Source organism: Gasterosteus aculeatus, chromosome 7 (assembly GCF_964276395.1).
Source record: "Gasterosteus aculeatus chromosome 7, fGasAcu3.hap1.1, whole genome shotgun sequence".
Taxonomy (NCBI): domain Eukaryota; kingdom Metazoa; phylum Chordata; class Actinopteri; order Perciformes; family Gasterosteidae; genus Gasterosteus; species Gasterosteus aculeatus.
The window spans coordinates 30,670,107-30,696,227 of record NC_135694.1 but is presented as its reverse complement, the minus strand read 5'-3'; the positions used below and the strand labels follow the sequence as shown (position 1 = coordinate 30,696,227).

The 26,121-nt window shown below is 45.1% G+C and overlaps 2 protein-coding genes across 3 annotated transcripts; both read left to right on the top strand.

Moving 5' to 3' along the window:
• The first annotated feature begins 757 nt into the window (after positions 1–757).
• Positions 758–14,440, top strand: rabep1 (rabaptin, RAB GTPase binding effector protein 1). 2 transcript variants are annotated; one of them, XM_040183253.2, is made up of 19 exons: positions 758–927; positions 4,444–4,572; positions 4,676–4,879; positions 4,990–5,147; positions 5,268–5,387; positions 5,513–5,648; positions 5,817–5,995; positions 6,177–6,284; positions 6,573–7,019; positions 7,241–7,345; positions 7,458–7,574; positions 7,785–7,883; positions 8,915–9,055; positions 9,917–10,106; positions 10,407–10,418; positions 10,854–10,909; positions 11,299–11,397; positions 11,494–11,610; positions 11,771–14,440. In XM_040183253.2, the coding sequence occupies exons 1-19, from the start codon at positions 882–884 to the stop codon at positions 11,870–11,872; spliced, it is 2,565 nt and encodes an 854-aa protein (XP_040039187.2). In that variant the 5' UTR covers positions 758–881; the 3' UTR covers positions 11,873–14,440. The 2 variants fall into 2 exon arrangements, with proteins under 2 accessions (XP_040039187.2, XP_040039188.2); XM_040183254.2 differs by lacking the exon at positions 10,407–10,418.
• A 620-nt stretch (positions 14,441–15,060) lies between these two features.
• Positions 15,061–24,224, top strand: mpzl1l (myelin protein zero-like 1 like). Its single transcript, XM_078106975.1, has 6 exons — positions 15,061–15,252; positions 16,474–16,655; positions 17,282–17,492; positions 19,078–19,207; positions 21,012–21,117; positions 21,803–24,224. Exons 1-6 carry the CDS (start codon positions 15,180–15,182, stop codon positions 21,896–21,898), a joined length of 798 nt encoding a protein of 265 aa, XP_077963101.1. The 5' UTR covers positions 15,061–15,179; the 3' UTR covers positions 21,899–24,224.
• The last annotated feature ends 1,897 nt before the right edge of the window (positions 24,225–26,121 follow it).

The following is a 26,121-nucleotide window of genomic DNA, read 5'->3' as shown; positions in this document are numbered from 1 at the left end:
CATCCTCTGTTGCATGGCAGTTTCTAATTTTCTTAGCGTGCGTGTCTGTGTGTGTGTGTGTGTGTGTGTGTGTGCGTGTGTGTGTGTGTGTGTGTGTGTGTGTGAGTGTTTGTGTGTGTGTGCGTGTTTCCTCTGGGAGAATCAAACATGCCAAATATTTATAGCTGTGTGAAAATGTGAAGGTTGATGTTTTTGTGATAAATTCTACTGCTCAGTCTCAGTAATGCTAAAGATGTCCAAACCGATATCTCACGCATACATTTTCCCATTGAGTTTGCCTGAAATTATGAGCACTGCACCCATTTTCTCTGTACATTTTCAGTTCCTCTTCAATGACGGTTGTTATATCCGTTGTATAACCCAGAACAGATTTAGTAACAGGAACACCTGCCTTATTGAATTAGATTTTTTAATCAAACATTTAAACAAATTTGAAAACGTTACTTGACGCTTAAGTTAAAAATAAATACCTATAAATTATTTATTGTGAAAGGGGACGCCGGATTCACTTAAGCTAGCTATATTTAAGAGGTAGGAAATGGGCAGTTTACCATCAAAATATTGGTTCCAATAAAATGGTAATTATTTAAAAAAAACATTATAGGGATGCAGTTGCGTAACTTTAGCATTTGAAAACGTTAAACCAAAATGGATTTATTTGTTATGCATGTTTTTCGTTTTATCGTAAACGTCACAGCTCAAACGAGCGTTTTCCAGCCGTGGCACACTCACTTTATTTTGGAGGAGCGTACCGGAAAGCGCACTCTTCGCACGCCCTCGCTAGCGCAACACTAGTTGTGATGTTAGCCTGTTTTCTTGGACACTCCTAGCGCTTATCCCGCTGCCCTGGTAGTTGCCTCAAGGCGCCCCTCAGGAAAACCATGGCCGAGCAGGCCTCGGGACCCCCTCGGTCGTCCCAACATGACGGTAAAATAGCTGTGTCCGTGTTTTTGTTGTTGCTGTTGTTGACGGGGTGTTGAGAGGTGCGAGCCCAGAAGCCAGCGGCCCTCCCTGGGCATCCTTGTCAACATAGCCGGGTTAGCATCGTCATGGGCGACGTGTCACTGGCTGTCACTGGCTAATATTGATCAATTAACACTACGCAGTTGGCGTTTTTACGTATCGACGTATTTGTGGGAAGTTACTGAAGCTTTACTTATATCGCCGAATAGCAGCCATACAATTGCACCCTAATATATAACCAAGCTAACGTTCTCTTTTCCACTGCAACTTAGCTGGTTAGCTGTTAGCTGAAGCTAGCCTGACTAATATGCTCTAAAGGTCGGCCTTTGGTGGCCTGGCCTTGTCACTCTTTAATGTGGGTCATATTATATCGGTGCATAACAATGTGCTGTGTTTGGCTTGCACACTCAGGGGCTGGACCGTAATACAGGAGGTCGGTCCTGCAAGGGGCTTCTCCTTCTGGTTCTCAAACAGGGGTCCTGGAGATCCTCTTGGGGTCCTGCAGGAAAATCTATACTGCTTTGAGGGCTCTTCTATTTTTATTTTTGTTGACAGTCACTGCCACGATTTGCAGGTGTAGACGTTTAGGTGTCAGATTATGTAATGAGCATAATAATGACTATAACATTCCACCGGTCACTCCCCTTCACACTGCACATGCCACTTTAACTGCAATTCATCACTTTGTCGTCACTTGTCACTTTGTCTCTTGTCTGTTACTTGTTCGTTAGTGCACTTTATGCTTAATATTTTTCTTTCTAACTTTTTAATATTTAAATTTTTTTAAACTTTATTCCCTTGTTTTATACTAACCCATAGCCTTAGCCTTATTCTACTAACCCATTGCATTAGCATTTCATTCCACTTTATTTTATTACTTGTGCACTGTTGTCTTGTCTGTCTACTGTCGCGCACTAACCGCCAAGACAAATTCCTTGTATGTTTGACATATTTTGGCTAATAAATGTTTCCTGATTCCTGATAATGCGAGGTGTTTAGATGTTGATTTTCTTCATATGCTTCACTTTCCACACTTGGTTTTAACAATATATATTTCTTCCATATGCATAATTTGGAATTATAATGAATCCAATTTTTATCCTGCAGTTGAAATGTTATGGAAACTCCTGAGAACCCCCGGTGTGCGATTCAGTGAAGTAATGAGACCCTGACAATGATGGTCTATGGTGCTTTTGGGGTAATTTCCATCAATATATGGAGACGGAGCATGTTGTAATGGTTTTACCACAATGTAATACAGGTTATCAAAATGCTTTTGCTTATTGATCTTCAAAGATATTGATTGATTGACTACAACAGCACTCTGGCTTTGATGGCTTTTAATGTTGTGTGGTAAGAGGTTATATTTATTTCACTTGTATCTCTACATACTCATGTATGCATAGTAAATCTAAGCAGAAAATAACTAGAAGCTGGTCTTTTTTATCAGTTGATGAGGCAGTAAGTGTCGGATATATAGCACACCGTTTTTGTTATTGCCTGTAATAGAACCTAAGTGCTCGGGTCTTTGTCCTCTATATGGAACCTGGTTACTAATGACCTCCGAAGCCTCTTCTACCATCGTTTTTTCAGCATACTATTTCTGGATGTTTACACATATGTGTGACTGCTGAAAAGCGAAGTGAGATTAAGCTTCCTCCGTATTTGCATCTTGTGGAACCTTATTGTTGATTTGTTGATGATTACTGACTTTGTTTACATGGCAATCTTTGTGCATTCGTAAAAGCAAATGCACAAGTTCTTTAAAAGAAGACTACCGTTGGGGTAGTCCTTGTTTTATAACAACAAAGTCCCTCTGTTTTTTGAGTTCACGTTTGCTTAAAAGCACTAAGTAGCCTTGTGAATGTGTGTCGAGCTTATGGGCTGATGGAGTTTCTGCTTTAGAGTCCGATCAGCTGTCACACGATCGCTGGCGTCTGTCAATGTTTCCGTTGGTCTGTCAGAGTTTGAGGGTGTCGTCGGCTCTGTGGGCCTCGCTCCGCTGGTTCTGAATGAGAAAGGAAATAGAAAAGATGTAAAGCAGAGCTACGTGTAGGAAAGCACCACACGAGACTTCAAGACGGCCTGGAAGACTTTTGTTCATCAGATTACACTTCGGAGGGTTCGTCTGGGAATAATAATGAAGTAATTAAATAAGTGAGCGTATACTGCATTGATAATTACAAGCAAGGACTCTCCAGAGAATGTGCTTCATCATCATCAAATACAACAGATAAACAAAACACTAGGGACTGTTAAAATAACTCTACCTTTACTACTATTGAATGGTGAGATTGATTTATGTTTTCATGTTTTAACTGATTTCCTGTAACTGGGAAATAAGATTTGCTGACCACTTAGATGATACTTGATTCTTTAGTTTTTTCATGTGTAACTGTATCCTTTCACCTTCCTAATGGAATAAAGCAAAAAGTGTAAAGCTGGTCTGGATCTCCAAAGACAATCGATATTACAGTACAACAGTATAATCTTGTAGAGGGATATTATACCTAAATGGTAAGTGAACGTTAATATTATATATTTGTGTACATATTTTCTGCGTCTGCAGAATTTTTTTTCTGCGTTTGCAGAAAATATGCAAACGCAGTTATTTTAACTGATACTGCAATATGATTTTCAATATTAGAGGGAATCATAACTTGCGTTTACGTTACAAACTACCGTCTCTCAGAGTCTGACTATGTGGTTGTGAGACCTGCTGAAGGTCCACGTGTTCCATCTCAGAGGTCTGAGGAGGAAAGCTGTAAATATGTGTGATGTCAGTTTCACAAATGTTTTATGTGAAGAGTAATTGGTTTTCCTCTCATGCCTCCTCAGAGAAGGAGAAAAACAAATCTTGATGAATTGAATTCAAATGGGGCCATCGTTGGTGTCATTAAACATGGTCCCCTATTTACTTCAACTCCCCAGAACCTCTGCATGTTCATTCTTCATTCAGCGGGGAGGCTTAAGACAAAAGTCTCCTTTAAGAATAAAAGACAACAAGCGGAGAGCTGATGTATAAATACTCCTGTTGTGGGTGAAGTATTCCTTCAACTATAATCGTTGCTTTTGTCTTGTGGATTAATAAACACTTTGATGACGTCCTCACGTCTAAAGAAAGTATTCAAACAATAGAAACAATAAACTCTTTGGGCAGGAGTCAGTTATTTTAATCAAATAAAGTGATTATTTATATGTATTATTATTATATATACAATAATATTTATAATATATTATATGTATAATACATCTTTTTATATATATATATGTATAATACATCTTTTTATATATATATATATATATATATAGAAAATGTCCGAGAGCGCTGTAGCAAAAAAAGGTCCCGGGGCCCAAGCTTACATCTTCAAATCATTTTTCTTTTGTGAGTAATTTCAAGGTGGTGATTTCATATTTACGTAATGACCAGATGATTGATTTCATATTTCTATTTCATATTTTTCCTTCTCCTTCATCCAGAGGAGCTGCAGCAGCGAGTGGCCGCTCTGGAGCAGGAGAGGACCGAGTTCATCAAACTCAAGCAGCAGCTGGAGGCCGAGTTCAACCAGAAGCGAGCCAAGTTCAAGGAGCTCTACATGTCCAAGGAAGGTGAGGATCCCGTCTCCGTGCACGTGGAGGCCGACGCACGGTGCTGCTCTCCCCTGACCCCTGACCTCTGTGTCCCTGCCCCCGTGTTGTCTTCCACCCACAGAGGAGCTGAAGAGGCAGAACGTGGAGCTGGAGGGCGCCCAGGTGGAGCTGCGCTCCGTCCTGGACCAGCTGTCTCATGCCCGGAGCGAGATGGAGACCATCAAGACGGTCGCCACCTTGTCGGAGAACACCAAGCAGGAAGCCATCGACCAGGTCCGCGGCCAGTGGCAGGAGGAGGTGGCTTCGCTGCAGGCCATCATGAAAGGTGAAACCCAGCTGGGACGAAAACAACGAAGAAGTGTTTTAAAAGTGTAAAGTCATCAGTGATTTTCCCAAGAGCGGCGCCGTTTCATCTCACGCTTTCCTCCCATCCAGAAACCGTGTGCGAGTACGAGGTCCAATTCCACCAGCGCCTGGAGCAGGAGCGAGCCCAGTGGAACCAGTACCGGGAGGCAATGGAGAGAGAACAGGGCGAGCTGAGACGCCGTCTCACCGAGGGCCAGGAGGACAACCTGGAGGACGCCATGAAAAAAGTAGGCTTTGTTTTCACAAGGGACAAGGGATTCTAATTTGCAACGGGTACATTTTTATTTGAAATATCTTTGGGGATTTGTCGTGTTTTAACGCTGTGTGTGTGTTTGTGTGTGTTAAAGGCGCAGGAGGATGCGGAGAAGCTGCGTTCGGTGGTGATGCCCATGGAGCACGAGATCGCGGCGCTGAAAGCCAGACTGACGACGGCCGAGGACCGCGTGAGGGAGCTGGAGGCCTCCAAGGCGAGTCAGCGGCGGGTCACGCCTTCCCGTTGGCTGCCAAGCTCACGGTCACGTCACACGTAGGAGGGCCGAGGCCTCGGGATGCAGGTGGAGAACTTCTAAGCATTTCCTCATCTCTCTTGCAGGTGAAGGAGCTCAATCACGTCCTGGAGGCTGAGAAGTCGTGTCGCACGGACCTGGAGATGTACGTCGCTGTGTTGAACACTCAGAAGTCCGTCCTGCAGGAGGACGCAGAGAAACTACGGAAGGAGCTCCACGAGGGTACATATGGAGGGAGAGGGAGGGAGAGAGAGAGAGTGTCAATCACGTTTAAAGTTACTGTGATGAACGTTTAACTGGCCTTGCACCAGTCCCCGTAGAGAAGGTCTTAAATACTCGTAATGCCCGAAGACTGCCCGTACAACGACCTCGACCTCTGACCTTTCCCAGTGTGCCACAAGCTGGAGCTGGAGCGGCAGCAGCACAACCAGCTGAAGCACACGTGGCAGAGGGCCAACGACCAGTTCCTGGAGTCCCAGCGTCTCCTCATGAGGGACATGCAGCGGATAGAGAACGTGCTGTCCTCAGAGCAGCTCCGCCAGGTGGAGGAGATGAAGAGGAAAGACCAGGTACGCACGGGGAAAACATCTGTTACGCGTAGTTACATTAATATCTCACATTGTCAAAACTAAAGTGAACATTATTACTAACGGTAGAGTTTATGTCTCCTATGGTGCTGTATTTATTTGAAACATTTTCTAAATGGATCAAAACCGTTTTTTTCATGTATTTTTCTCATTTCCGTCCAAGGAGGACGACGAGAAGGACCGGCTGATCCAAGTGAAGGAGCTGCAGCAAGAGGAGGGAGACAACACGGAGCCCCTGGAGGACTCGTTCCAGGGGCTGAGCGTGGAGGAGGTACGAGCGTCCCGTAATTCGAGAGCCATTATCGCCTCGTGGTTCTGTGTAACGTGAGCTTCACACGGGCAACATGGCGGCTCTCGTTGTCTAGCTGACAACCACAGAACGGCGATGGTGCTTTATGGGGGGCAATACACCACAAACTAGAGGATATTTCTTTCTAAAACTGCGGTTTTTAAGCCTTGTTTAGTAATAGTTCACAAAAAGCTTAAAGAAGAAGATTTTCTGAATGTTATTGTCCTTATTCACATATTTCTGAGGCTTTTTTTTTGCTCTTTCTCGCAGCCTCACAGCGGCCACGGCTCCATGCACTCCTTGGACACCGACGTGGCGGGCGCCGACCCCTACGTGGACAACCTGCGGCGGGTCCAGTCCACCGACAGCCTGGGCTCCTCGCTCTCCGTCCAGCAGGGCCTCGGCGGCCACAACCACAGGGCCAAGTCGGCCGGACACCTCGACGAGTCCGACTTCGGGCCCCTGGTGGGGGCCGACTGCGGCGCCGCGGCGGACGCCAGCTTCGGCGAAACCTCGTCCATCGGCTCCATCAAGCTGACGGCGAGCCACTTCCTGCTGACCAAGGACCAGGAGAAGGCCATCAAGGCCATGACGCCCGAGCAGGAGGAGACGGCGTCGCTGCTGTCCAGCATCTCCCACGCGGCCGACACCGCCTTCCTGCCGCCGGGGGGCTACCGGCTCGTCAGCGACAGCGAGTGGAACCTCCTGCAGCAAGAGGTGCGTCGCCGATGGTTTAGATACACCGCTGAGCTTTCATGTTGGATTCACTGGAGTTCGATGGTTTGTAACTAAGCAGTTTTAGGCGCTTACTTCCAGGTAATACTTGCAGATGATTAATGGTGTTTGTTTGAGTCTAATTTGCCACTTCGATAGTCCGGTAGCGTAAACGTAGTAACTAATGGGTCAATATAGTAAGTGCTTCGTGGCCTCGTCACCAGGTGAAAAACGCCGGCAGGAAGCTGGGCCGGCGGTGCGACATGTGCTCCAACTACGAGAAGCAGCTGCAGGCCATCCAGGGACAAGAGGCCGAGACGCGGGATCAGGTCCGTGTGCGGCGTTTTTTTGTTCTTTTAGAAGCCTGCGGAGATGTTTGGCAGGAAGAGAGTCTTCTGTTATCGTGGAAGTGTCCACTGAGGGAGTGTCCGTCTCTCGCAGGTGAAGAAGCTGCAGGTGATGCTCCGTCAGGCCAACGATCAGCTGGAGAGGACGATGACGGAGAAACAGAATCTGGAGGATTCGATGAAAGCGGGAAACGAAGAAACAGCCGCCAAGGTTTGAACGCAGTGAATGTTTTAACGACGTTGTGTCGTTCCCTTCAGGTATCTGCTTAGGTGCTTCGTGTGCCTTCGAGTGACAGTGTGGAAATCTGGTTTGACAGAATAATCATCCCTTTAATTTGAGTATCAACACACAGTGGTATTCCTCACGTAATCAAAGGCCTTTCTGAAGCCCCCTTCTTGTTCTTTCTCTCCTGTGTCGTAGGTGTCCGTCTTCATGCAGAGAGTCCAGGAGTCGGAGATGCTGCTCAGCACACTGCAGCAGGCCTTTAGTGAAGCAAAGAGGAACACGCAGCAGCAGATGGTGAGCAGCGCCTTGTTGGATGTGGAGTCACTTCCTTTGTGACTCAAAATACACCGTCGGTTTATTTTGTTTAGACTGCCTGCGCTCACGCAGCCAGAACTTGAAATTGAGCCCGTCAGGGTTGTGGATTTATATCCCTGCGCCTCGGTCGCTGTGATGTCACAGTAACTCACTTCCCCAGAGTATCTGCTGGCATGTTTAAAGTGGCAAAAAGGCGGTTAAATATTTCTAAATGTTTGTCATCGGTCACGACTGAAATGTGCAGATTTATACGCTGCAGGTTGCTGCAAAGGTTTGAGTGCATTCTCTCAGGTGTCGTCCAAACAAGACAAGATGGAGATGAGACAATGTGTCTACATGTAACTCCTCCGTCACAACAGAAACGCTGCGATTAGTTGAGTGTAGTTAAAGAAAGCGATGAAGAAAAAATAAGATGACCCAGCACAACGTTAGGATGACAGTAGGATTAAATAAAGATTTAGATAAAATATGTTGTAGTTATTTTTTTTGATGGAAAGGAAAGTAACGACAAATAGTTGCGCTTTGGCTACCGGATGTTCTACTTTACATTAGAATAAATACATCTAATAATGTCTCCTCCTCTACAACGGACAAATACATATGAATTTGTTCTTCTCAGATCCTTGTGAGAGGATAAAAGGAGGAAGTCAGTGAGACAGAATCATGTTTTGTCACTTTGCAGCTGCGAGCGGAATCACAGCACAGACAGAATAAAGACGTTGCAACGCACGTCGTTTTAACCTAAAGAAATACGGGTCTCTACACCGTCGTCAATGCATCGCAATGTTAAACCGAACGGAGTGATGTCGCTGCAGGACGGAGCGGAGAGCTGGTGACTCACTTTTCACCAGCGACTCCTAATAACAGCTGACAAAATGACAAAGAAAAAAGAAAAGGGGGGGCAAGCCGACTCGCGACGAGTCTGAGGAGTGATTGGTTTGGTTTGGTTTGCTTGCAGGTGGTGCTGGTGCAGTCGGAGGAGTGATTGGTTTGGTTTGGTTTGCTTGCAGGTGGTGCTGGTGAAGTCGAGGGAGCAGGTGGCGGACGAGCTGAGCCGCCTGCAGAGGGACAACGAGAGCCTGCAGGGGAAGCACCGGCTGCACGAGGAGCTGCAGCAGCAGGAGGGCTTCCACATGCCCGACACCGTGCAGGTGGGCGGAGCGCACCGTTAGCACCGTTAGCACCGTTAGCATCTGGCTGGCAAGATGAGGAGCTGTCAAGTACCATGTCATCTTTTTTTGGAAAAATGGAAAATTCAAATCTGGAATCATTGAGATTCCAGATTTGAATTTTCCATTTTATATGTTTTAAGTTTCTCAAAACAAGGACTTGCTGTCCGCATTGTTAATGTGCACCTATGTAATTATTAAATAACTGTTGGCGTTTAGCCGTTCACAAACAACATTTTCCCTGCACACGCTGCTGTTCTCATGGAAGTCACGCAGCGATCCAACAGCACCATTAGTTATTTATGTGAAAATAACACTATTCTATTCTATGAGGGTATTATGTATCCAGACTCCCAGGAGATCATCACAAGCAGCGAGACGCCAGAATTACAACATATTGTTTTCAAAAGAAAGGATTTTGTTTGAGGATATTCTGTCTTTTAGGTTGTCATAAATATGACAACACTTATTGGGTGCTTCATTCTCTAACCTCAATAGAAGTAAAATAAAAAAATATATATTTATGTTCTAAACATAAATATATGCTCTATATTTATGTGATTTATTCACACATAAACGACAACTATGTGTTCTAAATGTTTTGTGTTTTTTGACTAAGTTGGCCTCTGTAACATTAATGGCAAAAACCATTTGATGTTTAGTAGTGCATGTTGTCAGCAAGTTAAACATAGAGCTGCTAAGAGAAGGTGTTGCCTCATTTATTAGGGCGTTTATTGCGACCATTGCAGTATAAAGTATTATAAATAGTTTATACTTATTAATGTCATTTTTGTCTTAACTAATAAGACCACCTGACAATGATGACCCCCCCCATGTCTCCAGGAGCTGCATGTTCTGGTGCTGCGGCTGCGCGAGGGCCTGGTGGCGCTGCGGACCTCCGCCGACCACATGGAGGAGAAGCTGAAGGCGGAGATTCTGTTCCTGAAGGAGCAGAACCAGGCGGAGCAGTGCCTGAAGGAGAACCTGGAGGAGACCCTGCAGCTGGAGATCGAGGGCTGCAAGGAGGAGATAGGTGAGCCTCTCGGTTCGTCCGTTTACCCGCTAAGAACCAACTTCAACACACTTAAAGGCCAAATTCACCCCAAAAAACTCATGTTTTATAATAACCAGCTCCTGAGACTTGCTTTTTCATTTTATCTGAACAAATATGCACATAATTATATAAACGCTTTAGCAATAATCCAGCATAAGAGGCTGAAATGGGTGAACTATTCCCTTAACTTCCAGTTTTCAAACTTATTTCACGGGCCTCCTTTTTACGTTCTCCTGTGTTTCTGCTTTTGTTTCTCCTCCGTTGATCACTTTCATTCAGACATCTTGGAAGGTACGACACACACTTTAAATCTGTGTGTGTGTGTGTGTGTGTGTGTGTGTGTGTGTGTGTGTGTGTGTGTGTGTGTGTGTGTGTCAATAGCTGAGCTGCCAGGCTGATAAATAACAGTGAGTCTGCACCATAAAACATGTGTGAAGTGGCCTACGTGTGCACAGAGGGATGAATCCCGTCGCTGAATGTCCCCCCCGGTGTATCCACGATGTTCGTGCGTCCTGTCGATGAGTAACGACGTGTGCACTAAACCTTTTACAAATGTGTACTTGCTGCCCGAGAGCTCGCCTCACCTGGCTTTCAGAGTAACGTGCGCGCTGACGCCTGCTCGCGGGTGTTCTTATAATTCGTCCCCCCTCGTGACCACGAAACGCCTCCGGCGAGAAACCCGGAGATCCGGATCGGGCGTCCTGACGGTGTCTGTCTCTCCCACAGCGTCTTTCTCCAGTCTGAAGACGGAGCTGGAGCGGGTGAAGGCGGAGAAGGAAAAGGTACTTCGTAGCTCTGAGTCTCATGTGTGACGGCTCGGTGCAGAGCGCTTAATGGCCGCCACTCGCCGCTCATCAACCAAAGAAGAGGAGGCCGGAAAATCCCACTGCTTTTGTCTTATTTCTGTGTGTTTTTAAAGAATATGATGATGGTTTCACTTAAACACTGGAGTCCATTTATGTTTGGGAGGAAATTCGAAACTGGTGGTGAAGGATGTGAAGAATTTAATTTGATCCATAATAAAAGTTATTGGGCGGGAAAGAAACCGATTCTTTCTAATGAATTTAGAAAATTCACAACTCCGAAAAAAACAAATTTCGGGTGCAGAAGAAGCTTCTTTTATACAAAAGGGGTCGTCGTCTTCATCATCTCACGCCTACTGTCCTTGTAGATGCAGAGCGTTCTATCTGAGAAGACCGAGACGCTGGAGAGCCTCCAGGGCCTGAGGATCGGCCTGGAGCGCCAGCTCCGAGAGCTCGCCTCCACCAAGGTCAGTGCCTCCCACCCTCTCCTCTCTGTATGAGGACACACACCTTTTACACCAGAGGACGGCTGCTGTAGTGTGTGTGTGTGTGTGTCCCTGCAGAGTGCACTAGAGACTCAGGCCTTTGAGGAGAAAGACAAGGCTCAGCGGCTGCAGACGGAGCTGGACGTCAGTGAGCAGGTTCAGAAGGACTTTGTCAAACTTTCTCAGACCCTTCAGGTAAGAGCGAGTCGTCTGATTGGTCCATTAACTCCATGCGTGCATGTAGATACATGTATCTACATGTATGCATGTATCTACATGTATGCATGCAGATACATGTATGTACGCGTGCATGCAGACTGTCGTTCCTGAATGAATCAAACGGGTGCGTGTGCAGGTGCAGCTGGAGCGAATACGACAGGCGGAGTCGCTGGATCGAATCAAAGTCATCCTCAATGACACCAACTTGACGGACATCAACCAGCTCCCGGACACATGATTCCACTGAGCAGCCCCCGGCCCCCCTCCCTTCTCTCATCACTGGTCCCAATAACATTATTGATCCTCCTCCTCGTCCCTGATACCCAAGACAGAAGAAGAGTGTGAACGGACGGACGGGGGCCCGAGGAGCCTCTTATGTGTCCTTGAAGAGTCTTTGGAACAATGAAGAAGAACACTACTACTAAAAAAAAAAAAAAAAAAAGAGAATGTAAATAACTAAAGGAGGGCGTCGCCCCGTGTCTCGTTTCTACTGTAGATAATCGACTGTCTGTATTAGCTCGACCAAAAAAAACAAAAATGAAAGGTTTGTCGTCTTCTAAAAGCACTTTTCATCTGCAGCTTCTCCTTCCAGGTTCACATAGACAACTACTGGATGCGTAACTCGGTGGCCTCCTCCTTCTTTCTCACCTCTCCTGTGACTGGTCACGATGAAGGAGATTCGTAGGGAAAAATAACCACTCACACGTCCCCTAACTGAGATAGAAATACAAATTGAGCAATACCCTCCATATCTTAAACATCTTCCACTGTATCTTTGCTCTGTTCTTAATGTCAGTTATTTTATTTTTTAAGCTGCAGAAATGGTGAAGAAAACCTTCATCTCTTGTTGCTAAGTTTTATTTTCAACCTTGATTGTTAAAGTTGCTGGTTGTATGAGGTACTTCTACACAGTCGGTGTATTTTACTACAGTAGATGACGTTTGGGAGTATTTTAGACGCCTCAAAGAATCAGCTTCAGTTTAAGTGCTTTATTTAGAATATTTTCTCTTTTCGCTGTGTCTAAACCACTCCTGTTTCCTGTGAGGTAAAATGACCTTTTTGTGAGGATAACTGCTTTAGTTCATCATCACAGAGTCTGACAACAAGGTAATGAGGGGAAATAGTTCCAAATAATACTTGTGTGGTTTCTGCTGCAGTAAGACGCCTATGAAGTGTCATCAGAACCTCTCAGAACGTTAACAAGGTCTCATTAGCACACAGGAGGAGCTGGTAGAGAAGTGTAAATGGACCATAATGGATTTTAATATAAACAGTGGCCCTTTTTAATTGATTTATTTTTTAAGCTTCTTTATGTAATTCCAAAGCTCCTTGAGGTTCTTCTCTTTTTAGATGCCATCAAAAGAGCTCCGCATGACGCCTCTTGGACCAGAGGTTGTCCTCGTGCCCCAGACGCCGTCAGCTGGAAGGTCGGACGCTTTATTCAAGGCCACTTTAAAGGAGGGAAAGTTGACCTGTAGAGCTCAGGAACCCTACGAATTGAATCCTTTATTTCATCCTAAAGTGTTAAGAAATGGGCACGGACGTCACGAAAACATTTTTATAACTTTACAAAACCGACAATCGGGCATTTGACCTTGTGACCTATCACTTTTGATGTGAACAACACCAAGAATGATTTACAGGAACACCTTAAATTCTCTGACCAGAGGTCCTTTTCAACTGCAGTTTAAACACTTAAAAGAACCAATGAATTACTTTTCCTCCAGACACAGATTTTAAAGAATAAAGATAAAGTGTAGCCTGCATAGATCAAAGTGTGCGGATATGTCTCCTGTCAGTTTAAACTCTTTGACACAGATCCCTATTTAAATACAGTGCTTTAAGAAGCAGATACAATAAAATAATTGACACATTTTTCTTTTTAGTGGAATAATATTCTGCAGTTCAAGTTTTAAAACCATTTTCCCAGCAGCCACCAGTCCTGCTCTCCTTGTCTGGGTGAAATTTAGTGTTGAGTAAGAGGTTGAATTGTCGCTAAAGAATAGTCATGGAATGGTTATATGGTCTTAAATGAATGAGATAAACATGCAATCAGCAGCTGTGTTAGGTTCAAGGACACGTCGATCACTGTTGTTTTGGTGCATGATTTGCATATGTCTATAGTGTAGATATGTTGAGTTGATATTTATGAAAGGCGATGTGTTGTGAGAGGATGCTGCACTGACAGAATAACTATGTTGTTTATGCTTTTTGGTTTTTTTGTTGCTTGTATGATTGAAAAACTGATAATTGGGGAACTTTAAAGAGGATATTCTTTTTGTTTCCCCCGAACGGTCTTATTGCGTCACGGCTATGGGTGATTTTCTTTTTATTTGTGACATTAATGTCCGTGTACCACGGTAACATAATTGACTCGAGGCTCATACTGTCTGAAATATGAAGATTCCTGCATCGTTATCATTAGATATTGTTAGTCAAATCAGTTCAGGTCTGACATTATTGAATTCTTTTTCTAAAGCAAAACGTATGTTGAATCCCAAACATGATCAGAGTCGATATTGAAAAAGACGTCTGGTATCTGTGTTGGAGTCTGAAACCTCCCACTGTGCATAAATGCGAGGTCACAACAAATAAAACACACTCACAGCTTTCATAACATATTCAGTCAACAGTAAAAATGTCCAACCGAAAATATATTTATTAATCCGTCTGGTCTTGCATCATAGACCTTAGGACATTTTTTTAATTGTTTGTAATAAATTCCAATATTAAACATCCGACTAACAAAGAGCATCATGTGGCTTGTACTTTTTTTTCAATAAATAGAGCACGGTTTGAGTTTTCAGATGCAGCTTCTGTCATTCCATTTTAGGCTTTGTTATTTTATTTAACATTTTAAGATGTATGTGAGGGTTGGACTGATATTCTTGTTTGTTGACAGATTAAATGGCTTCCAGTTTAGAAAAAACTCCAGATGCAGATTTATCTTTTTTTAAGTTAATAATAAATCAGCTCCAGATAAGCCTGAATAGGCCTACTTTTCATTTTCAGTGGCTTTTACGCAAAAAAGTGGTTGAACGTCACTGCTTAATGTTTATTGTCATGAATTTAAAACTCATGTTGGTCAAACCCTTGTGTTTGTAAATGTGAATCCTTTTGTTGCATTTCTAAATGCTTTTAAGGCATGGTCAGCTCGCTAAATGATGAATACGATTAAATGAAAACTATATTAACCATATCTAAGTAGAGGCCACTCAATGTATGTGTTCATCAAAACAAACTTCATTTTTCATTTTGTAAAAACACTACATCAAAGTTTATAATTTTAACAATCTTGTGCACGGCCAAAACATTTCATAGTGAAAGTTTGATGATTTTTTATCATATTAATTGCATATCAAGTTCGTTTATCAAAGGGTTGTTTTTAGATATCCGGGCTGTCATAGCAGCTGTTGACCTGCAGGAGGAAACAGCTGCATTTACAACTGCGCAGCCGCCGCAGCTTCCCACGAAGAAGAAACAGCAACGACAGGGTGGACACGACAAAAAAAAGCAGAGGAGCGACTCCTGTTTACAACAACATAATGGAGCCAAAATGGTCAAATATCATCTGCAAGCGTGTTTTATTGACCGGATTTACGCTATGTGTTGTTTTAGGTGAGTACCGCAGCCCTGTTTGGGGCTAATATCAGTTTCGAAATGTTCGATTTTAACAATTTAATGTGGGACACCAGGTTAGCTAGCTAGCGGCGTTGCATCTCCTGCACCACACCGCTAACCTTTTATTCGCGATCGTGCTAATTAATGTCACCGCTGTTCACGCCTCGCCAGCTACCCGGAGGCGACTCTTGACGGCACCGAATTCGCGTCGTGTACGTGTTCGCCAAACCCGCCCTTTGTGCGCACCGTGTTATAACGCCGCGGTTGACGTCGTAGGCGATATTTAAACCCACAATAAAAGGGGATCGGGTCTGGTGCGCGGCGGCGGCGGCGGCTACCGCCCTCGGTGGTGCCGCTACAGCGGTAAACGGGGCGGTTAACCGCCGTGTTCACGGGCGTGTTTAGCCGAAACGGCCGCTGCTGGCTGGGTGTGACGTCAGCCGAAGGGGAGAGGGGCTCCCGGCGATGCGGACGAGGATTAAGACCGCAGGAGGCGTTTCGGTCGGAAACCAAAGGCTGATTACAGTGTCAGATTTGCGGAGGTCCGTTCGGTATCTACGTGTCGCCCCGTGACCAGCCCCGTTGACCCCCCCCCCCCCCCCCCCGACCCACAGAGTAAAGCGTCCATCACAGAGAAGCATCGACACAGCGCTGCCTTTTCTTTATCGGGGTTACTTTGCATTGATTGGACAGTGAGAACGATTTTATTTCCCAAATACGCGCCAGTGGCTGTCAATCAAAAACGGCTGTTGCAGCTCTTAAACCTTCCATAATGATGCACATGTTTTGCCCTCGATGTGCGTTCTGCACACTGGATTTAGGCTTCATGTGTAGATTCTTAGGGGATGTGCATGATGTGTGACTGGATGCAGCAGATGAAGACGCAAATCCAAACGGCTGGTCAGACTAATGACATCTGACCCGAGGAAACGGATGACGTCGCTTCCTTCCTTTTTAATGCCGTTGAACCGTCCTGAACAGAAGAGTTTCTTCTGCTTTCTTCTGCTTGCACAGCGTTTCCTGCCGCAGACCGGACCTCGGTCACGGAATGGGGGGGTTATTGCTGAGCCGAGTAACTGCAGAAGACCGGAACTATCCGTATTCCTCTTTTATTTACATGGCGGTTTATTAGATCCTTCGTTGGAGCGACTGGGGAGGTCGCCCCCCCCCCCCCCCCCTCCCAGGAAGCTTATCTCCATCCCCTCGATTCCCCAACAGGCACTAGACCTTCGCGGGCGATCGACATCCACGCCGACCCCGAGGTGATGATGCAGAACGGCACCGCGGGGACCCTCCGATGCACCTTCAAGTCCAGCCATTTGGTCAACAACGCCACCACGGTGACCTGGAGCTTCCAGTCCAGCCAGCCGGACAACCAGTTCTCCAACGCGCCGTACACGGTGAGGCCCTCCTCCCCCCAGCAGCTTGTTTTTAAATCTGCACCGTCCCACGGGGAGCTCCTTCAATAAACAGCAGCTCACGGTTTGATCCCCAATCCACGGCAGATGTTTATTAATGTTTATTTTATTTGCGTATTGTGCTTCTGCTGCTCGGTATGATGCGCGGCGCTTTATTTCAGTGTCGTAGTGTTTGTTTAGTGCTTTTTGACACGCAACAAAAGCTCTTTTGTAAACCGCCTGTGTTTGGAACACGCGGCGTCTTCTGAGCGAGTGTTACTGGCGGCTCCCGTGGTTCTGATTCTTTTGGTGTCTATTAATCCTAGACGCTCAAAACACATTCCATGACTTTGTAAATCCCTGTAGGATGGAAAGCGTTCGTTCTCTGTATTCGTCTTCTGGGCGGGTCACTCGTTGTGCTCGCACGGCGGCGAGCCCTGTTTATCGTTAATCGGTGGATTAACCCTCAACCGCGTCAGATTCTTGTCAATGATTTAAGCGTAATAACTTTGAACCTTCTGAGTCAAACGGTTTTGGAATAAATAAAGTGTGCCGACTATGTTCGACGTATGAAAGGATCCTCCTTCTCGCCGTGTTTTTCACACACATGTGACTTCCTTCCTCTGTAGATTTTCTACTTCGCCAACGGAAGAGGCTTCCCGGGACAAGCCGAGTTCAAAGACCGGCTGCGGTTCATCGGAGACATCCACAAGAGGGACGTGTCGATACAGCTGTACCCGGCTCAGTTCAGCGACAACGGGACCTTCTTCTGCGACGTGAAGAACCCCCCCGACGTGACGGGCACGCCGGCGCGGACGGAGCTCCGGGTGGTTGTCAAAGGTCGGCGCTCTTCAAATGAATGCTTCGGCGTTTCGCTGTGCATGCGGATCTCGGTCGAGCAGGAAGCAGGACGTGTCCTTCACGCTGTTATGAGGCCATAAGTCATGAAAGATGTGATATGATTTAAAGAAAATAATCCTAAGAAATCGAAAGTTAACCACACCTTTTATCTCCCAACACGTGTCCACACGTTTCTTTTGTTATTCAGGGTTGTCTTCGTCTCGTGGCTTTTGGCCTCAGACGAGTCAATCGCGACGCTCTGGTTTGTGCCGAGCAGCTTCAGTTCACTTCAAACGGTTTATTTGGGGCGAGATACAAAACGAGACGCGTGGAATAAGATGTTTGAGATAAAATATCTAAATTTACAGCTGTTTTTTTCTGAGTGAAGTGTTGATTGCGGGGGATGTGTTCAAGGACCGTCGGAAAGATGAGAATCGGACGATAGTGAGGATTTTATTCCTACAGTTTGAGGCAGCGACGTAGTTCCGGGGATTAAACAAACTCTTTCCAATCCCGCTGCCGTGTTTTGAGCTTCAGAGGATTCAAAGTAAATTCTTGTAAAGGACGTCTATGAAAAGCTATTTCCCCTCAAGGCATGAAGCGTTGCACAAGACCAGGTCCTTCCCCGCGTCAGTGTGGCTTTCTGCCCAGCAGGAGGTCTCCGCGTTCACCACCTGGAATGGATCCAAACCTCGATTAACTAACAGTTTTAAGTTAAATCTAGTATTAAGTCGAGTGGGATTAACTTTAAAGCTTCTTTAAAGCTCCCTTCAGTCGGCTGTAAACCGGAATCAACATGTGTGTAGAAGCCAAAAGCTGAAATGCTCCCCCAGACTTCCCGCGCCGCAGACTCGTAGAACCGGTTGCCTGCGTGCAGCTTTCCATCGAGTCGGCAAAGTTCATGCATCCAAAACCCATAAAACCGGTCCTGAAGAAAGCCCCGGTGTTGTTTGCTGGAGAAAATATGAGATTCGTTTAGATCTGAACTGCCAGTCAGCGGCGTGAGCGGCGGCCTCTTTGCAATCGAAGCGTTCAGCTCTTAGTGTGAAACGAGAGCCGCAGGAAGGGACGGTTTTAAATTACAGTTCTGGGAAAAGTGCTGGTGGAAAATTACATTTTATTTTCCATCTTCATCTCCTTCAGTCTGCTGACGGTGAGAAGTCGGCGTGAGACGAGGACTCGTCTCCAGCGGGTGTCCTCGCTCGTGCGCGTGATGGCATGTTGTCTGTGGCTCCGCCCCCCCCAGGTGCTCTGTTTGTTACCTGGGGAGCAGCGCGGGGGATGAATAGATGAATATGTTTAACCACGAGGGTTTCTTGTTTCCATGTAGCGCACTAAACACACAGACGTTGTACAGTGACACAACGTTATTTACAATGCGGGAAGAGACGAGCTAACGGAACCGGTTCTGAGGTCTGATTGCAACCACGGCCTCGGGCAGGGGGGGCGAGCTTCTGCGACCTCGCCGCCGCACGTCACCAAATCGCATCGCCGCGTTTTGTGCAGAGCAGAATCATTGATTCCGAATTAAAGACCGACCGCCGTCCGACGACGTCTGATGGCGCCGCTTGTTTCTCTGCCCCAGAATCTCTCCCTCAGAGCAACACGACCATCATCGCCGGAGCGGTCAGCGGCGCTCTGCTGCTGCTCGTGCTCGTCGCCGTGGTCGCCTGCGTCGTCATGAGGTCGCTTCACAGCCGCCACGAGTACGAAGGGTGAGTGCGCCGCTCGTCACCCAAAGGGTCACGTGACCTCTGTCCCACATTATCGCCAGTGAGCGTTTCAGAAACAGGGTGAATTGTTGCAAAGTCGTTTATTAATGTGAATTTTTTTTTGTTTTTATTTATTTTTATTAAATATAAATCTCTGGAAAATTGGAAAAGCTCATTACTCCCCATCAAGGTTTTTATGTTCTATTGCTCTGAGAACATTGCAGTGAGTCCTCCACTAATGAAACATTGATGAAGCCGTTTCTCTACTTACAACCAAGTGTCAGTATGTTCTAAATAATGTATTATGTTTAGATCATAACAGTACGACTGAAACTATAAACGGATCATGTTTGATAATGTCATCAAATTAATATAAAAATTCTCCAAAGGATAATTCTAATCAGCCTTCATGGAAACCGAATAAATACAGATGATGAAGTAAGAACAATAAGTAAGAACTGAATAAAACTAGAACAACAACCAATACAATATCGAACATCCTCCTTTTCTTCTTTTTCGGGGACGACCTCAATCGCCTCCGATTTCTAACCCGTTCGAATGAAGAATGAAACCACACTTTCCCGCGTGAGCTCGTCTGCGTTGCATGCTGCAGAAACACGCGCGTGGATCCACGATTACGAGCGTCGTCGTCCACCGAGAAACCGGCAACTAACAAAGAATCCAAAGAAGCTTCTGTTGGGCTGTCGGCTGGTTTCAAGCGTTTTGCTCACTGGTGCCGGTCACGTTTCCTGCATCTCTGTTTGTCAACGTGCTTCTCTTTCCATTAACGTCATTTACCAGCTCGTCTTCCTGCCCGTCAGCATGTCGTCCACTGATTGATTGTCCTTCGTCTCTTTCCACTAACGGCAAGCTGACCTGCGTCTTCTGCTTCATGTGCTTCATCAGGCGGAGGCTCATTGTGAAATGTGAACAGCTGATGATGCAGCAGAACGGCCTCTTAGTGCACAGACGCTTACATGCAGCATCTCTGCCAGAGGTGTCTGATGACCTTTGATTGATTCAGAGTAAAAAAAAATAACTCTACAAACACAACTCCTGCATTTAAAAGTTCATTGAAAGAATGAAAGTAAAATACATTTATTCAAGGTAAACATTAGGTTTCATTTATTGTTCAATCTGATGCTATTGAGTCAGAATTGGGGTTTGACCCTTTTAGGTAATCTGACATTCCCCATTTTTAATTAGCTATTTGATTCAAATTCTCGGGGTTCGGGTTACAAAAGATCAAGTTTCTAAACTTTATTTATCGATATGAAATGAAAAGTTTAAACTGACGTGAGGTTAATTTGAGCTTGACATCAAATTCCTGTTAATTCAGAAGAGTTCACATTTAACTTAAAGGAAAAGTGGAGAACTTCTCAACGACTGCATTTATTCTGTTTATAATCAATGAATCCTTAGTTATCCTTTAGTAAAATGTGTAAAAGCAGTGGAAGGTTTCTACACTTTTAGGTCGACCTGTCGAACCACTTTTCAGATGCGATGAACATTTTAGAAGCAAGAAATGTGAACGGATTAACATCATTATATAGATGACAAACGACAATCACTATTATTATGCAACAACATAAAGGCTAGAAAACAATTACACGCCCCCCCCATCTGCTTCCTGCCAAACCTCATGCCCATCACTCATTGTTTTTTTTGTTTGTCTTGTGTCCCATTTGTCTGTTTCTTGTCTCCACTTGACCGTGCACCAATGATTTCCCGACTCCGCGGAAAATCGTGGTTTTCTTGGCCCCCCCCCCCCCCCCCCCCCCCGTGCCGCGCCCCCCCCTAAAAATAGATGTACGTCCTTGGAGAGCGCGAGCTCTCCGGCTCCGAAGCCAGGAAAGAAGGCGGAGTCCAGCCTGGAGGTGTCCAGGTCCACCGGCCCCTCGGGTCCACTGCAGGTAGGAGCAGGGGGGCAGAAAGGAATCCACTGTGGCCCCCATGTCACCGGGAGACTTTAGATCAGTCTACTGTGTATTAATATTCATTTAATGTCCTCAAAATGTGTCCAACAGCAGAACTAATCAGAGTTCAAGTAAACCGTTCAAAGTGCAGCACTATAAAGGAAGGTTTGACATTTTGGGATCTACACTTTTCATTTGAGTTGACTTGCGTGGTGCATTCAAGCTACTCTGTAGAAATTAGCATTGAGTAAAAAAAATACTTTTTTTTTTTAATTTGAGTTATGGTGTGTTCAAATCTTGTAATTCCAATTAGAAATATATGTTATACATACTAGATCCTTGCATTTAATAATATAATCATTAAACAATAAATAGATTGAAGATAATAAATAACATTATTAAAACGACTTATGCTTATTAACCAAAGCCAGTTAGTATTTATCTTTAAATACAGGCATTTATTTCCTGTTGTGTGTTTCCCGCACATATCCGCTATGGGAGAGAATTAGGTTAACGGATAACGTTTACATTCATTTGGCGGGGTGGTAAATGACACATTCAATGTGGTGAAGAGGTGAATATTGTAAATATGGGATACACCGTTCATTCTTTCTGTTTCTCCAAACCTCCCCTCCCCCTCTCCCCCCCCCCCCCCCCCCCCCCCCCCCCCCCCCCGTCTCAGGGCCCGGTGATCTACGCCCAGTTGGACCATTCCGGCAGCAAACACTCGTTCCACAAGATGGAGCCGGTGGTCTACGCCGACATCCGTAAAAACTGAAGCGGAACCGGAGACCAAAAACCAAACAAAAAAACACTCCATTATAAACGCAGTAAAGTATCGGACCTCTAACAGCTGCTCGAGGTGGGAATGTTTCAACAGGGACAAAAAAACGGTGCAGCTTCTCTTTTCTTTTCATCCATCGTCTCGTCCTCTTTAAAGCGTGATGCCGGCGATGTCGCAACGTGCTTTGCCTTCACAATAAAAGAGAAAAAAAACAAGCTAAGAACCTAAATCACTCAGCCTTTACTTTCCTAAAAGAACACCAGGAATGATTTCATAGATGTACAGCTGTTTTTATTTTTACGTGGAGGTCTGTGCTAACTAACGGTTCAGCAGCTGAGGTTTGATTTCAAAATAAACCACTTATACTACGTCGGCAAATCAAGTCGAAGTTACCACATCGCACCAGAACTCGCTAACTGGATCCAGTACGTCTTTTTAACTAAAACATCCTGCGACTTTATCTCATCGTGATCGGTGGCCCGGGATTTTTTCGTTATTAAAGGGAAGGGAAAGGTTGTGTACTCAGTGCCCTGGCCACGCCCCCTCTCTGCAGCTGGCCCCGGCCACGCCCCCTCTCTGCAGCTGGCCCCGGCCACGCCCCCTCTCTGCCGCTGGCCCTGGCCACGCCGCTGACGTCTTGTCTTGTTGCAGTAGATTCGTGCCTCAGGGGACTTTGCACGCGGCCCCGGCGGCGTCGGGCCCATGCGAGCTCGCCGCGGATGCTTCTGGTTCCTCTGCAGAGTTCTGGCATGTTGATGTGGTACCGATCTAAAAAAACAGTCAAAAGACGCTGCCTCCCGTTTAGATTTTCACCTCAGTGGAGCATCTGCTTTAACCAGTTGTTTTATCTTTGCGTGCAGATGAACAAAGTAGAGTTGTGCGTTTTAAACGTTCAGCTGAGGTGAAGCATCTTCTCGTTGGTTGTGGACTACGAATGATAAAAACACTGTTTGCATGCGATTTACTAACATAACACAAATTATTATGAAAATATCCATCTTTGTATGACGTTAAAGCTCTTCTTTTTTAAACTAATGGGCCAAATATTTAATGTCCACATTAATATTAAACCCCGTTCTGTCAGACCTTTTAAGCTTTAAAACGCAAATGTATGTTTTTAGCTCGTTTCGAAGCGTTTAAAAGCCCAAACTTCTGTTGTGATGGCGAATGACTCGTGTCTCAACGCGCAGTGTGTGTCCACGTTGGCCGGTTTCTGTACATACTACCCCCCCCCCCCCCCCCCCTGTAACATATAGTGCTGTTTACTGTAACTCATTCCAGCTCTGGCTGCGTAGAGACTCGTAGAAAGTCAGATTTTTTTTGTCTTAATTATTATTAATGTCAGCGAACACTCAGCCGTGTGCAGTGGCTGCTGGGAGCAACGAGCCGCTGCGTTCAGGGGCGTGAATCGAACGGTCTTTACTCCACATTATGCAGCAAAAAGTACACGACACGACGTAATATAAACGTACAAAATTCTCTTCTAGCAGCGGAAAAGCTCCACGTTGTTCTCCGGATAGTTAGTCACACGACGTAGAGTTCATCGATAACGTTCACGGCTTCTCTTCTGTGCTGCGTCCGTCACGCAAACGATGGGATCGCTGGCGCGTTTGGACCAAATGATGAATAATGCGGAACGTAGGAGACCTTTCACTGAATTCTGAGTAACGGACCAATGGGAACGTGAGCTGCGCTCTGCTGTTACCAACTCATTCTAAACCCCCCTAAATACGTACTTACACCCTCCGGCTGGAGAGATCCCAAACCTCTTCTCCCAGTTGTTCTATACCAACCTTCTCCTGCCGGTCGCTTCGCTCCTCACCGGGACTCCTCGCGCTGTTTTAGTCCTGTTTGTAGAAATTGTGATGTAAACTATAAATTATGACGGATCTCTGGTCGGGGGGCGGAGCTTAGCGTCTGGCGGGTATTCCGGTGGCGAGGCTCTGCGCTCTCGTGGGTCTTAGCGGTGCATGCTTCGTGTTCCTCGATGGTAAATAGTTGTGTTATTTGTTGAGTTGTTTGGTATGTTTGGAAAATCTGCACTATGTCTCGCAAATCAAAGACAAACAAATTCCCTGTGATTTTTGTCTCTTGTATTTTTCGTTCATCTCTCTCCGTTTAAGCATCATTAAAACTGGAATGTTGTACATTTAGTGCCTTTTACATTTCATCAGCTAACTCGAACATCTGCTGAAAAAATAGAAACAAAAGATAAGATTCATTTATTTTCCTTTTGTATGTATTTTTTTATACACATAATAATATCGCCTCTGTATCCACTGTTCAAATTTTATATAAAACCTATTCCTGGCCAATTAAATGTGTTTGATCTGATTATTATATTCGCACCACACTGATTCACTTTCCCTCTGAATAAAAATAAGACCCAAACATCCAGCTATTAAATCATAATGTGAAAATGTTCACTGTTTCTTAATGATAACTGTTAATGTTGATTTTTGTAATTGATGGTGTGTGTATAACTGTATACAGAGAGGAATATATTGTACAATAGGTGTGTTCACACGTCCATCAGACCAGTTTGAAGTCTTTCTGTTATATATATTTCAAGAGAAATACCGTGTTTCAATCTTTGTTTTATTTACTGTAATATTCAGTTTTCAATATTTTTATAAATATACATTTTTATAAGACTTTTAAGTACCCTTCATGGTCATCTTTTACGAGTGATTCTTCTTATTTTATTTATTAGCCTCACGTTCATCTTTTTACAGATATATTTGTGAATGTCATTGATCTAAATGGTCAGTTGGTGTGTGTGTGGTGTGTGTGTGTGTGTGTGTGTGTGTGTGTGTGGTGCTCTGACTCGCGTCACCTGTCTGTTTGCAGCGAGAACACCTGTCGTCACACGTAACACCCAGAGGGAGACTCCCAACGTGCGCTGCACGACCTTTATCTCCATTTGTACTCTCGATATTCCTCAGAAAACTCGTGTCTTATTGTCTCTTTTGGAAGGTTATTCTTTTGTTTCAGTTTATTTAATTTAATTTAATATTTCTCTTATTATATTGTATATAATGTGTATCTTTTTATTCTATTTTCTTCCCTGTACATGCTGCTGTGATACCAAAATTTCCCTCTTGAGGGATCAATAAAGTATCTATCTTTTCTTCTTCTGTGGTTGCAGCGCTGCACCGAGCGAGCCCGAGCAGCAGGAGGCAGGAGGACCTCGCTCACTGCTGGTTGATCAGCTGCATTAACGTCCCGCTGATCTCACTGCGTCCTACCAGGAAACGGATATCTGAAACGGAAAGAGACCGAGGCCGACAACCCCCCCCCGAAAGGGAAACAAAGCATGAGGCCGGGATTCCCGGGAGATGAGAGGGACAATCCCCCAAAAAGGTGTGTAGGTGTGTAGGTGTGTGTGTGTGTGTGTGTGTGCGTGTGTGTGTGTGTGTGTGTGACACATGACACCACTGATGAAAACAATGGAGGATAAAAGGATGAACGTGAAACGAAAGCTGCTAACGAAGAACGAGACACCGCAGAGGAAGAGACCAGGTAAGACTTCTTCTTCTGCGCTTATTCACACGTTCAGGCCTTTTCTCCTGTTTTTACTCGCATGACTAGAAGTGATGCACAGTCACTAAATCCAGGTCTCGAGTTCAGTACCTCATCCTCCACTTCATTCTGGAGATAGATACTCAAAGTTACATTCTACATATTACCCATACTAACAACATGCAGCAGTAATTATTGTAAGAGAACCAACTAACCTGCTCTCAGATTGAGAGGATTCGTGGACTTTTAAACTTGACAATGAGAAGTTTACTGAATAATAAAAGTAAAAAGGGCACCAGCTCTGAACGTGAAGTGATGTGTACACAGGATTCTGTTCTACTTCTTGAGAATTTTTAGCTTTTCAAAGTAGACTCTCTAAACAAATGTCTGCTGCTCAATGTACCGCCAAAATAAAAGAGTTGATTTTCTTGGTGACATGTGACCCTTCCACTCTCTCTCATCTGATGGAGACAAACATCTACATTCTCCCCCTCATGCGCTTGTATCCATAAAAGGCCGTTTTTGGAGCCTGTCAAATATCCCAAATGGAGATGCGTGTGAGAGATTATGCAAACTATTTCCAAGCGAACCTTCTGATTAATGCAGAGTCACTTTTTGGGTGGGGAAAGGGAGGGAGGGGGGGGGAGTTGCTTCTCCTTAGTGAAGTGAAGCATAGAACTGGACTTCCCAACCCC

Coding starts and splice junctions, on each gene's coding strand:
- rabep1 (XM_040183253.2), top strand. CDS start 882: ATGGCCGAGCAGGCCTCGGGACCCCCTCGGTCGTCCCAACATGACG. Junction 4,880..4,989: donor GCTGCAGGCCATCATGAAAG/GTGAAACCCAGC, acceptor CCTCCCATCCAG/AAACCGTGTGCGAGTACGAG. Junction 10,910..11,298: donor TGAAGGCGGAGAAGGAAAAG/GTACTTCGTAGC, acceptor CTGTCCTTGTAG/ATGCAGAGCGTTCTATCTGA.
- mpzl1l (XM_078106975.1), top strand. CDS start 15,180: ATGGAGCCAAAATGGTCAAATATCATCTGCAAGCGTGTTTTATTGACC. Junction 15,253..16,473: donor TACGCTATGTGTTGTTTTAG/GTGAGTACCGCA, acceptor ATTCCCCAACAG/GCACTAGACCTTCGCGGGCG. Junction 21,118..21,802: donor GCCCCTCGGGTCCACTGCAG/GTAGGAGCAGGG, acceptor CCCCCGTCTCAG/GGCCCGGTGATCTACGCCCA.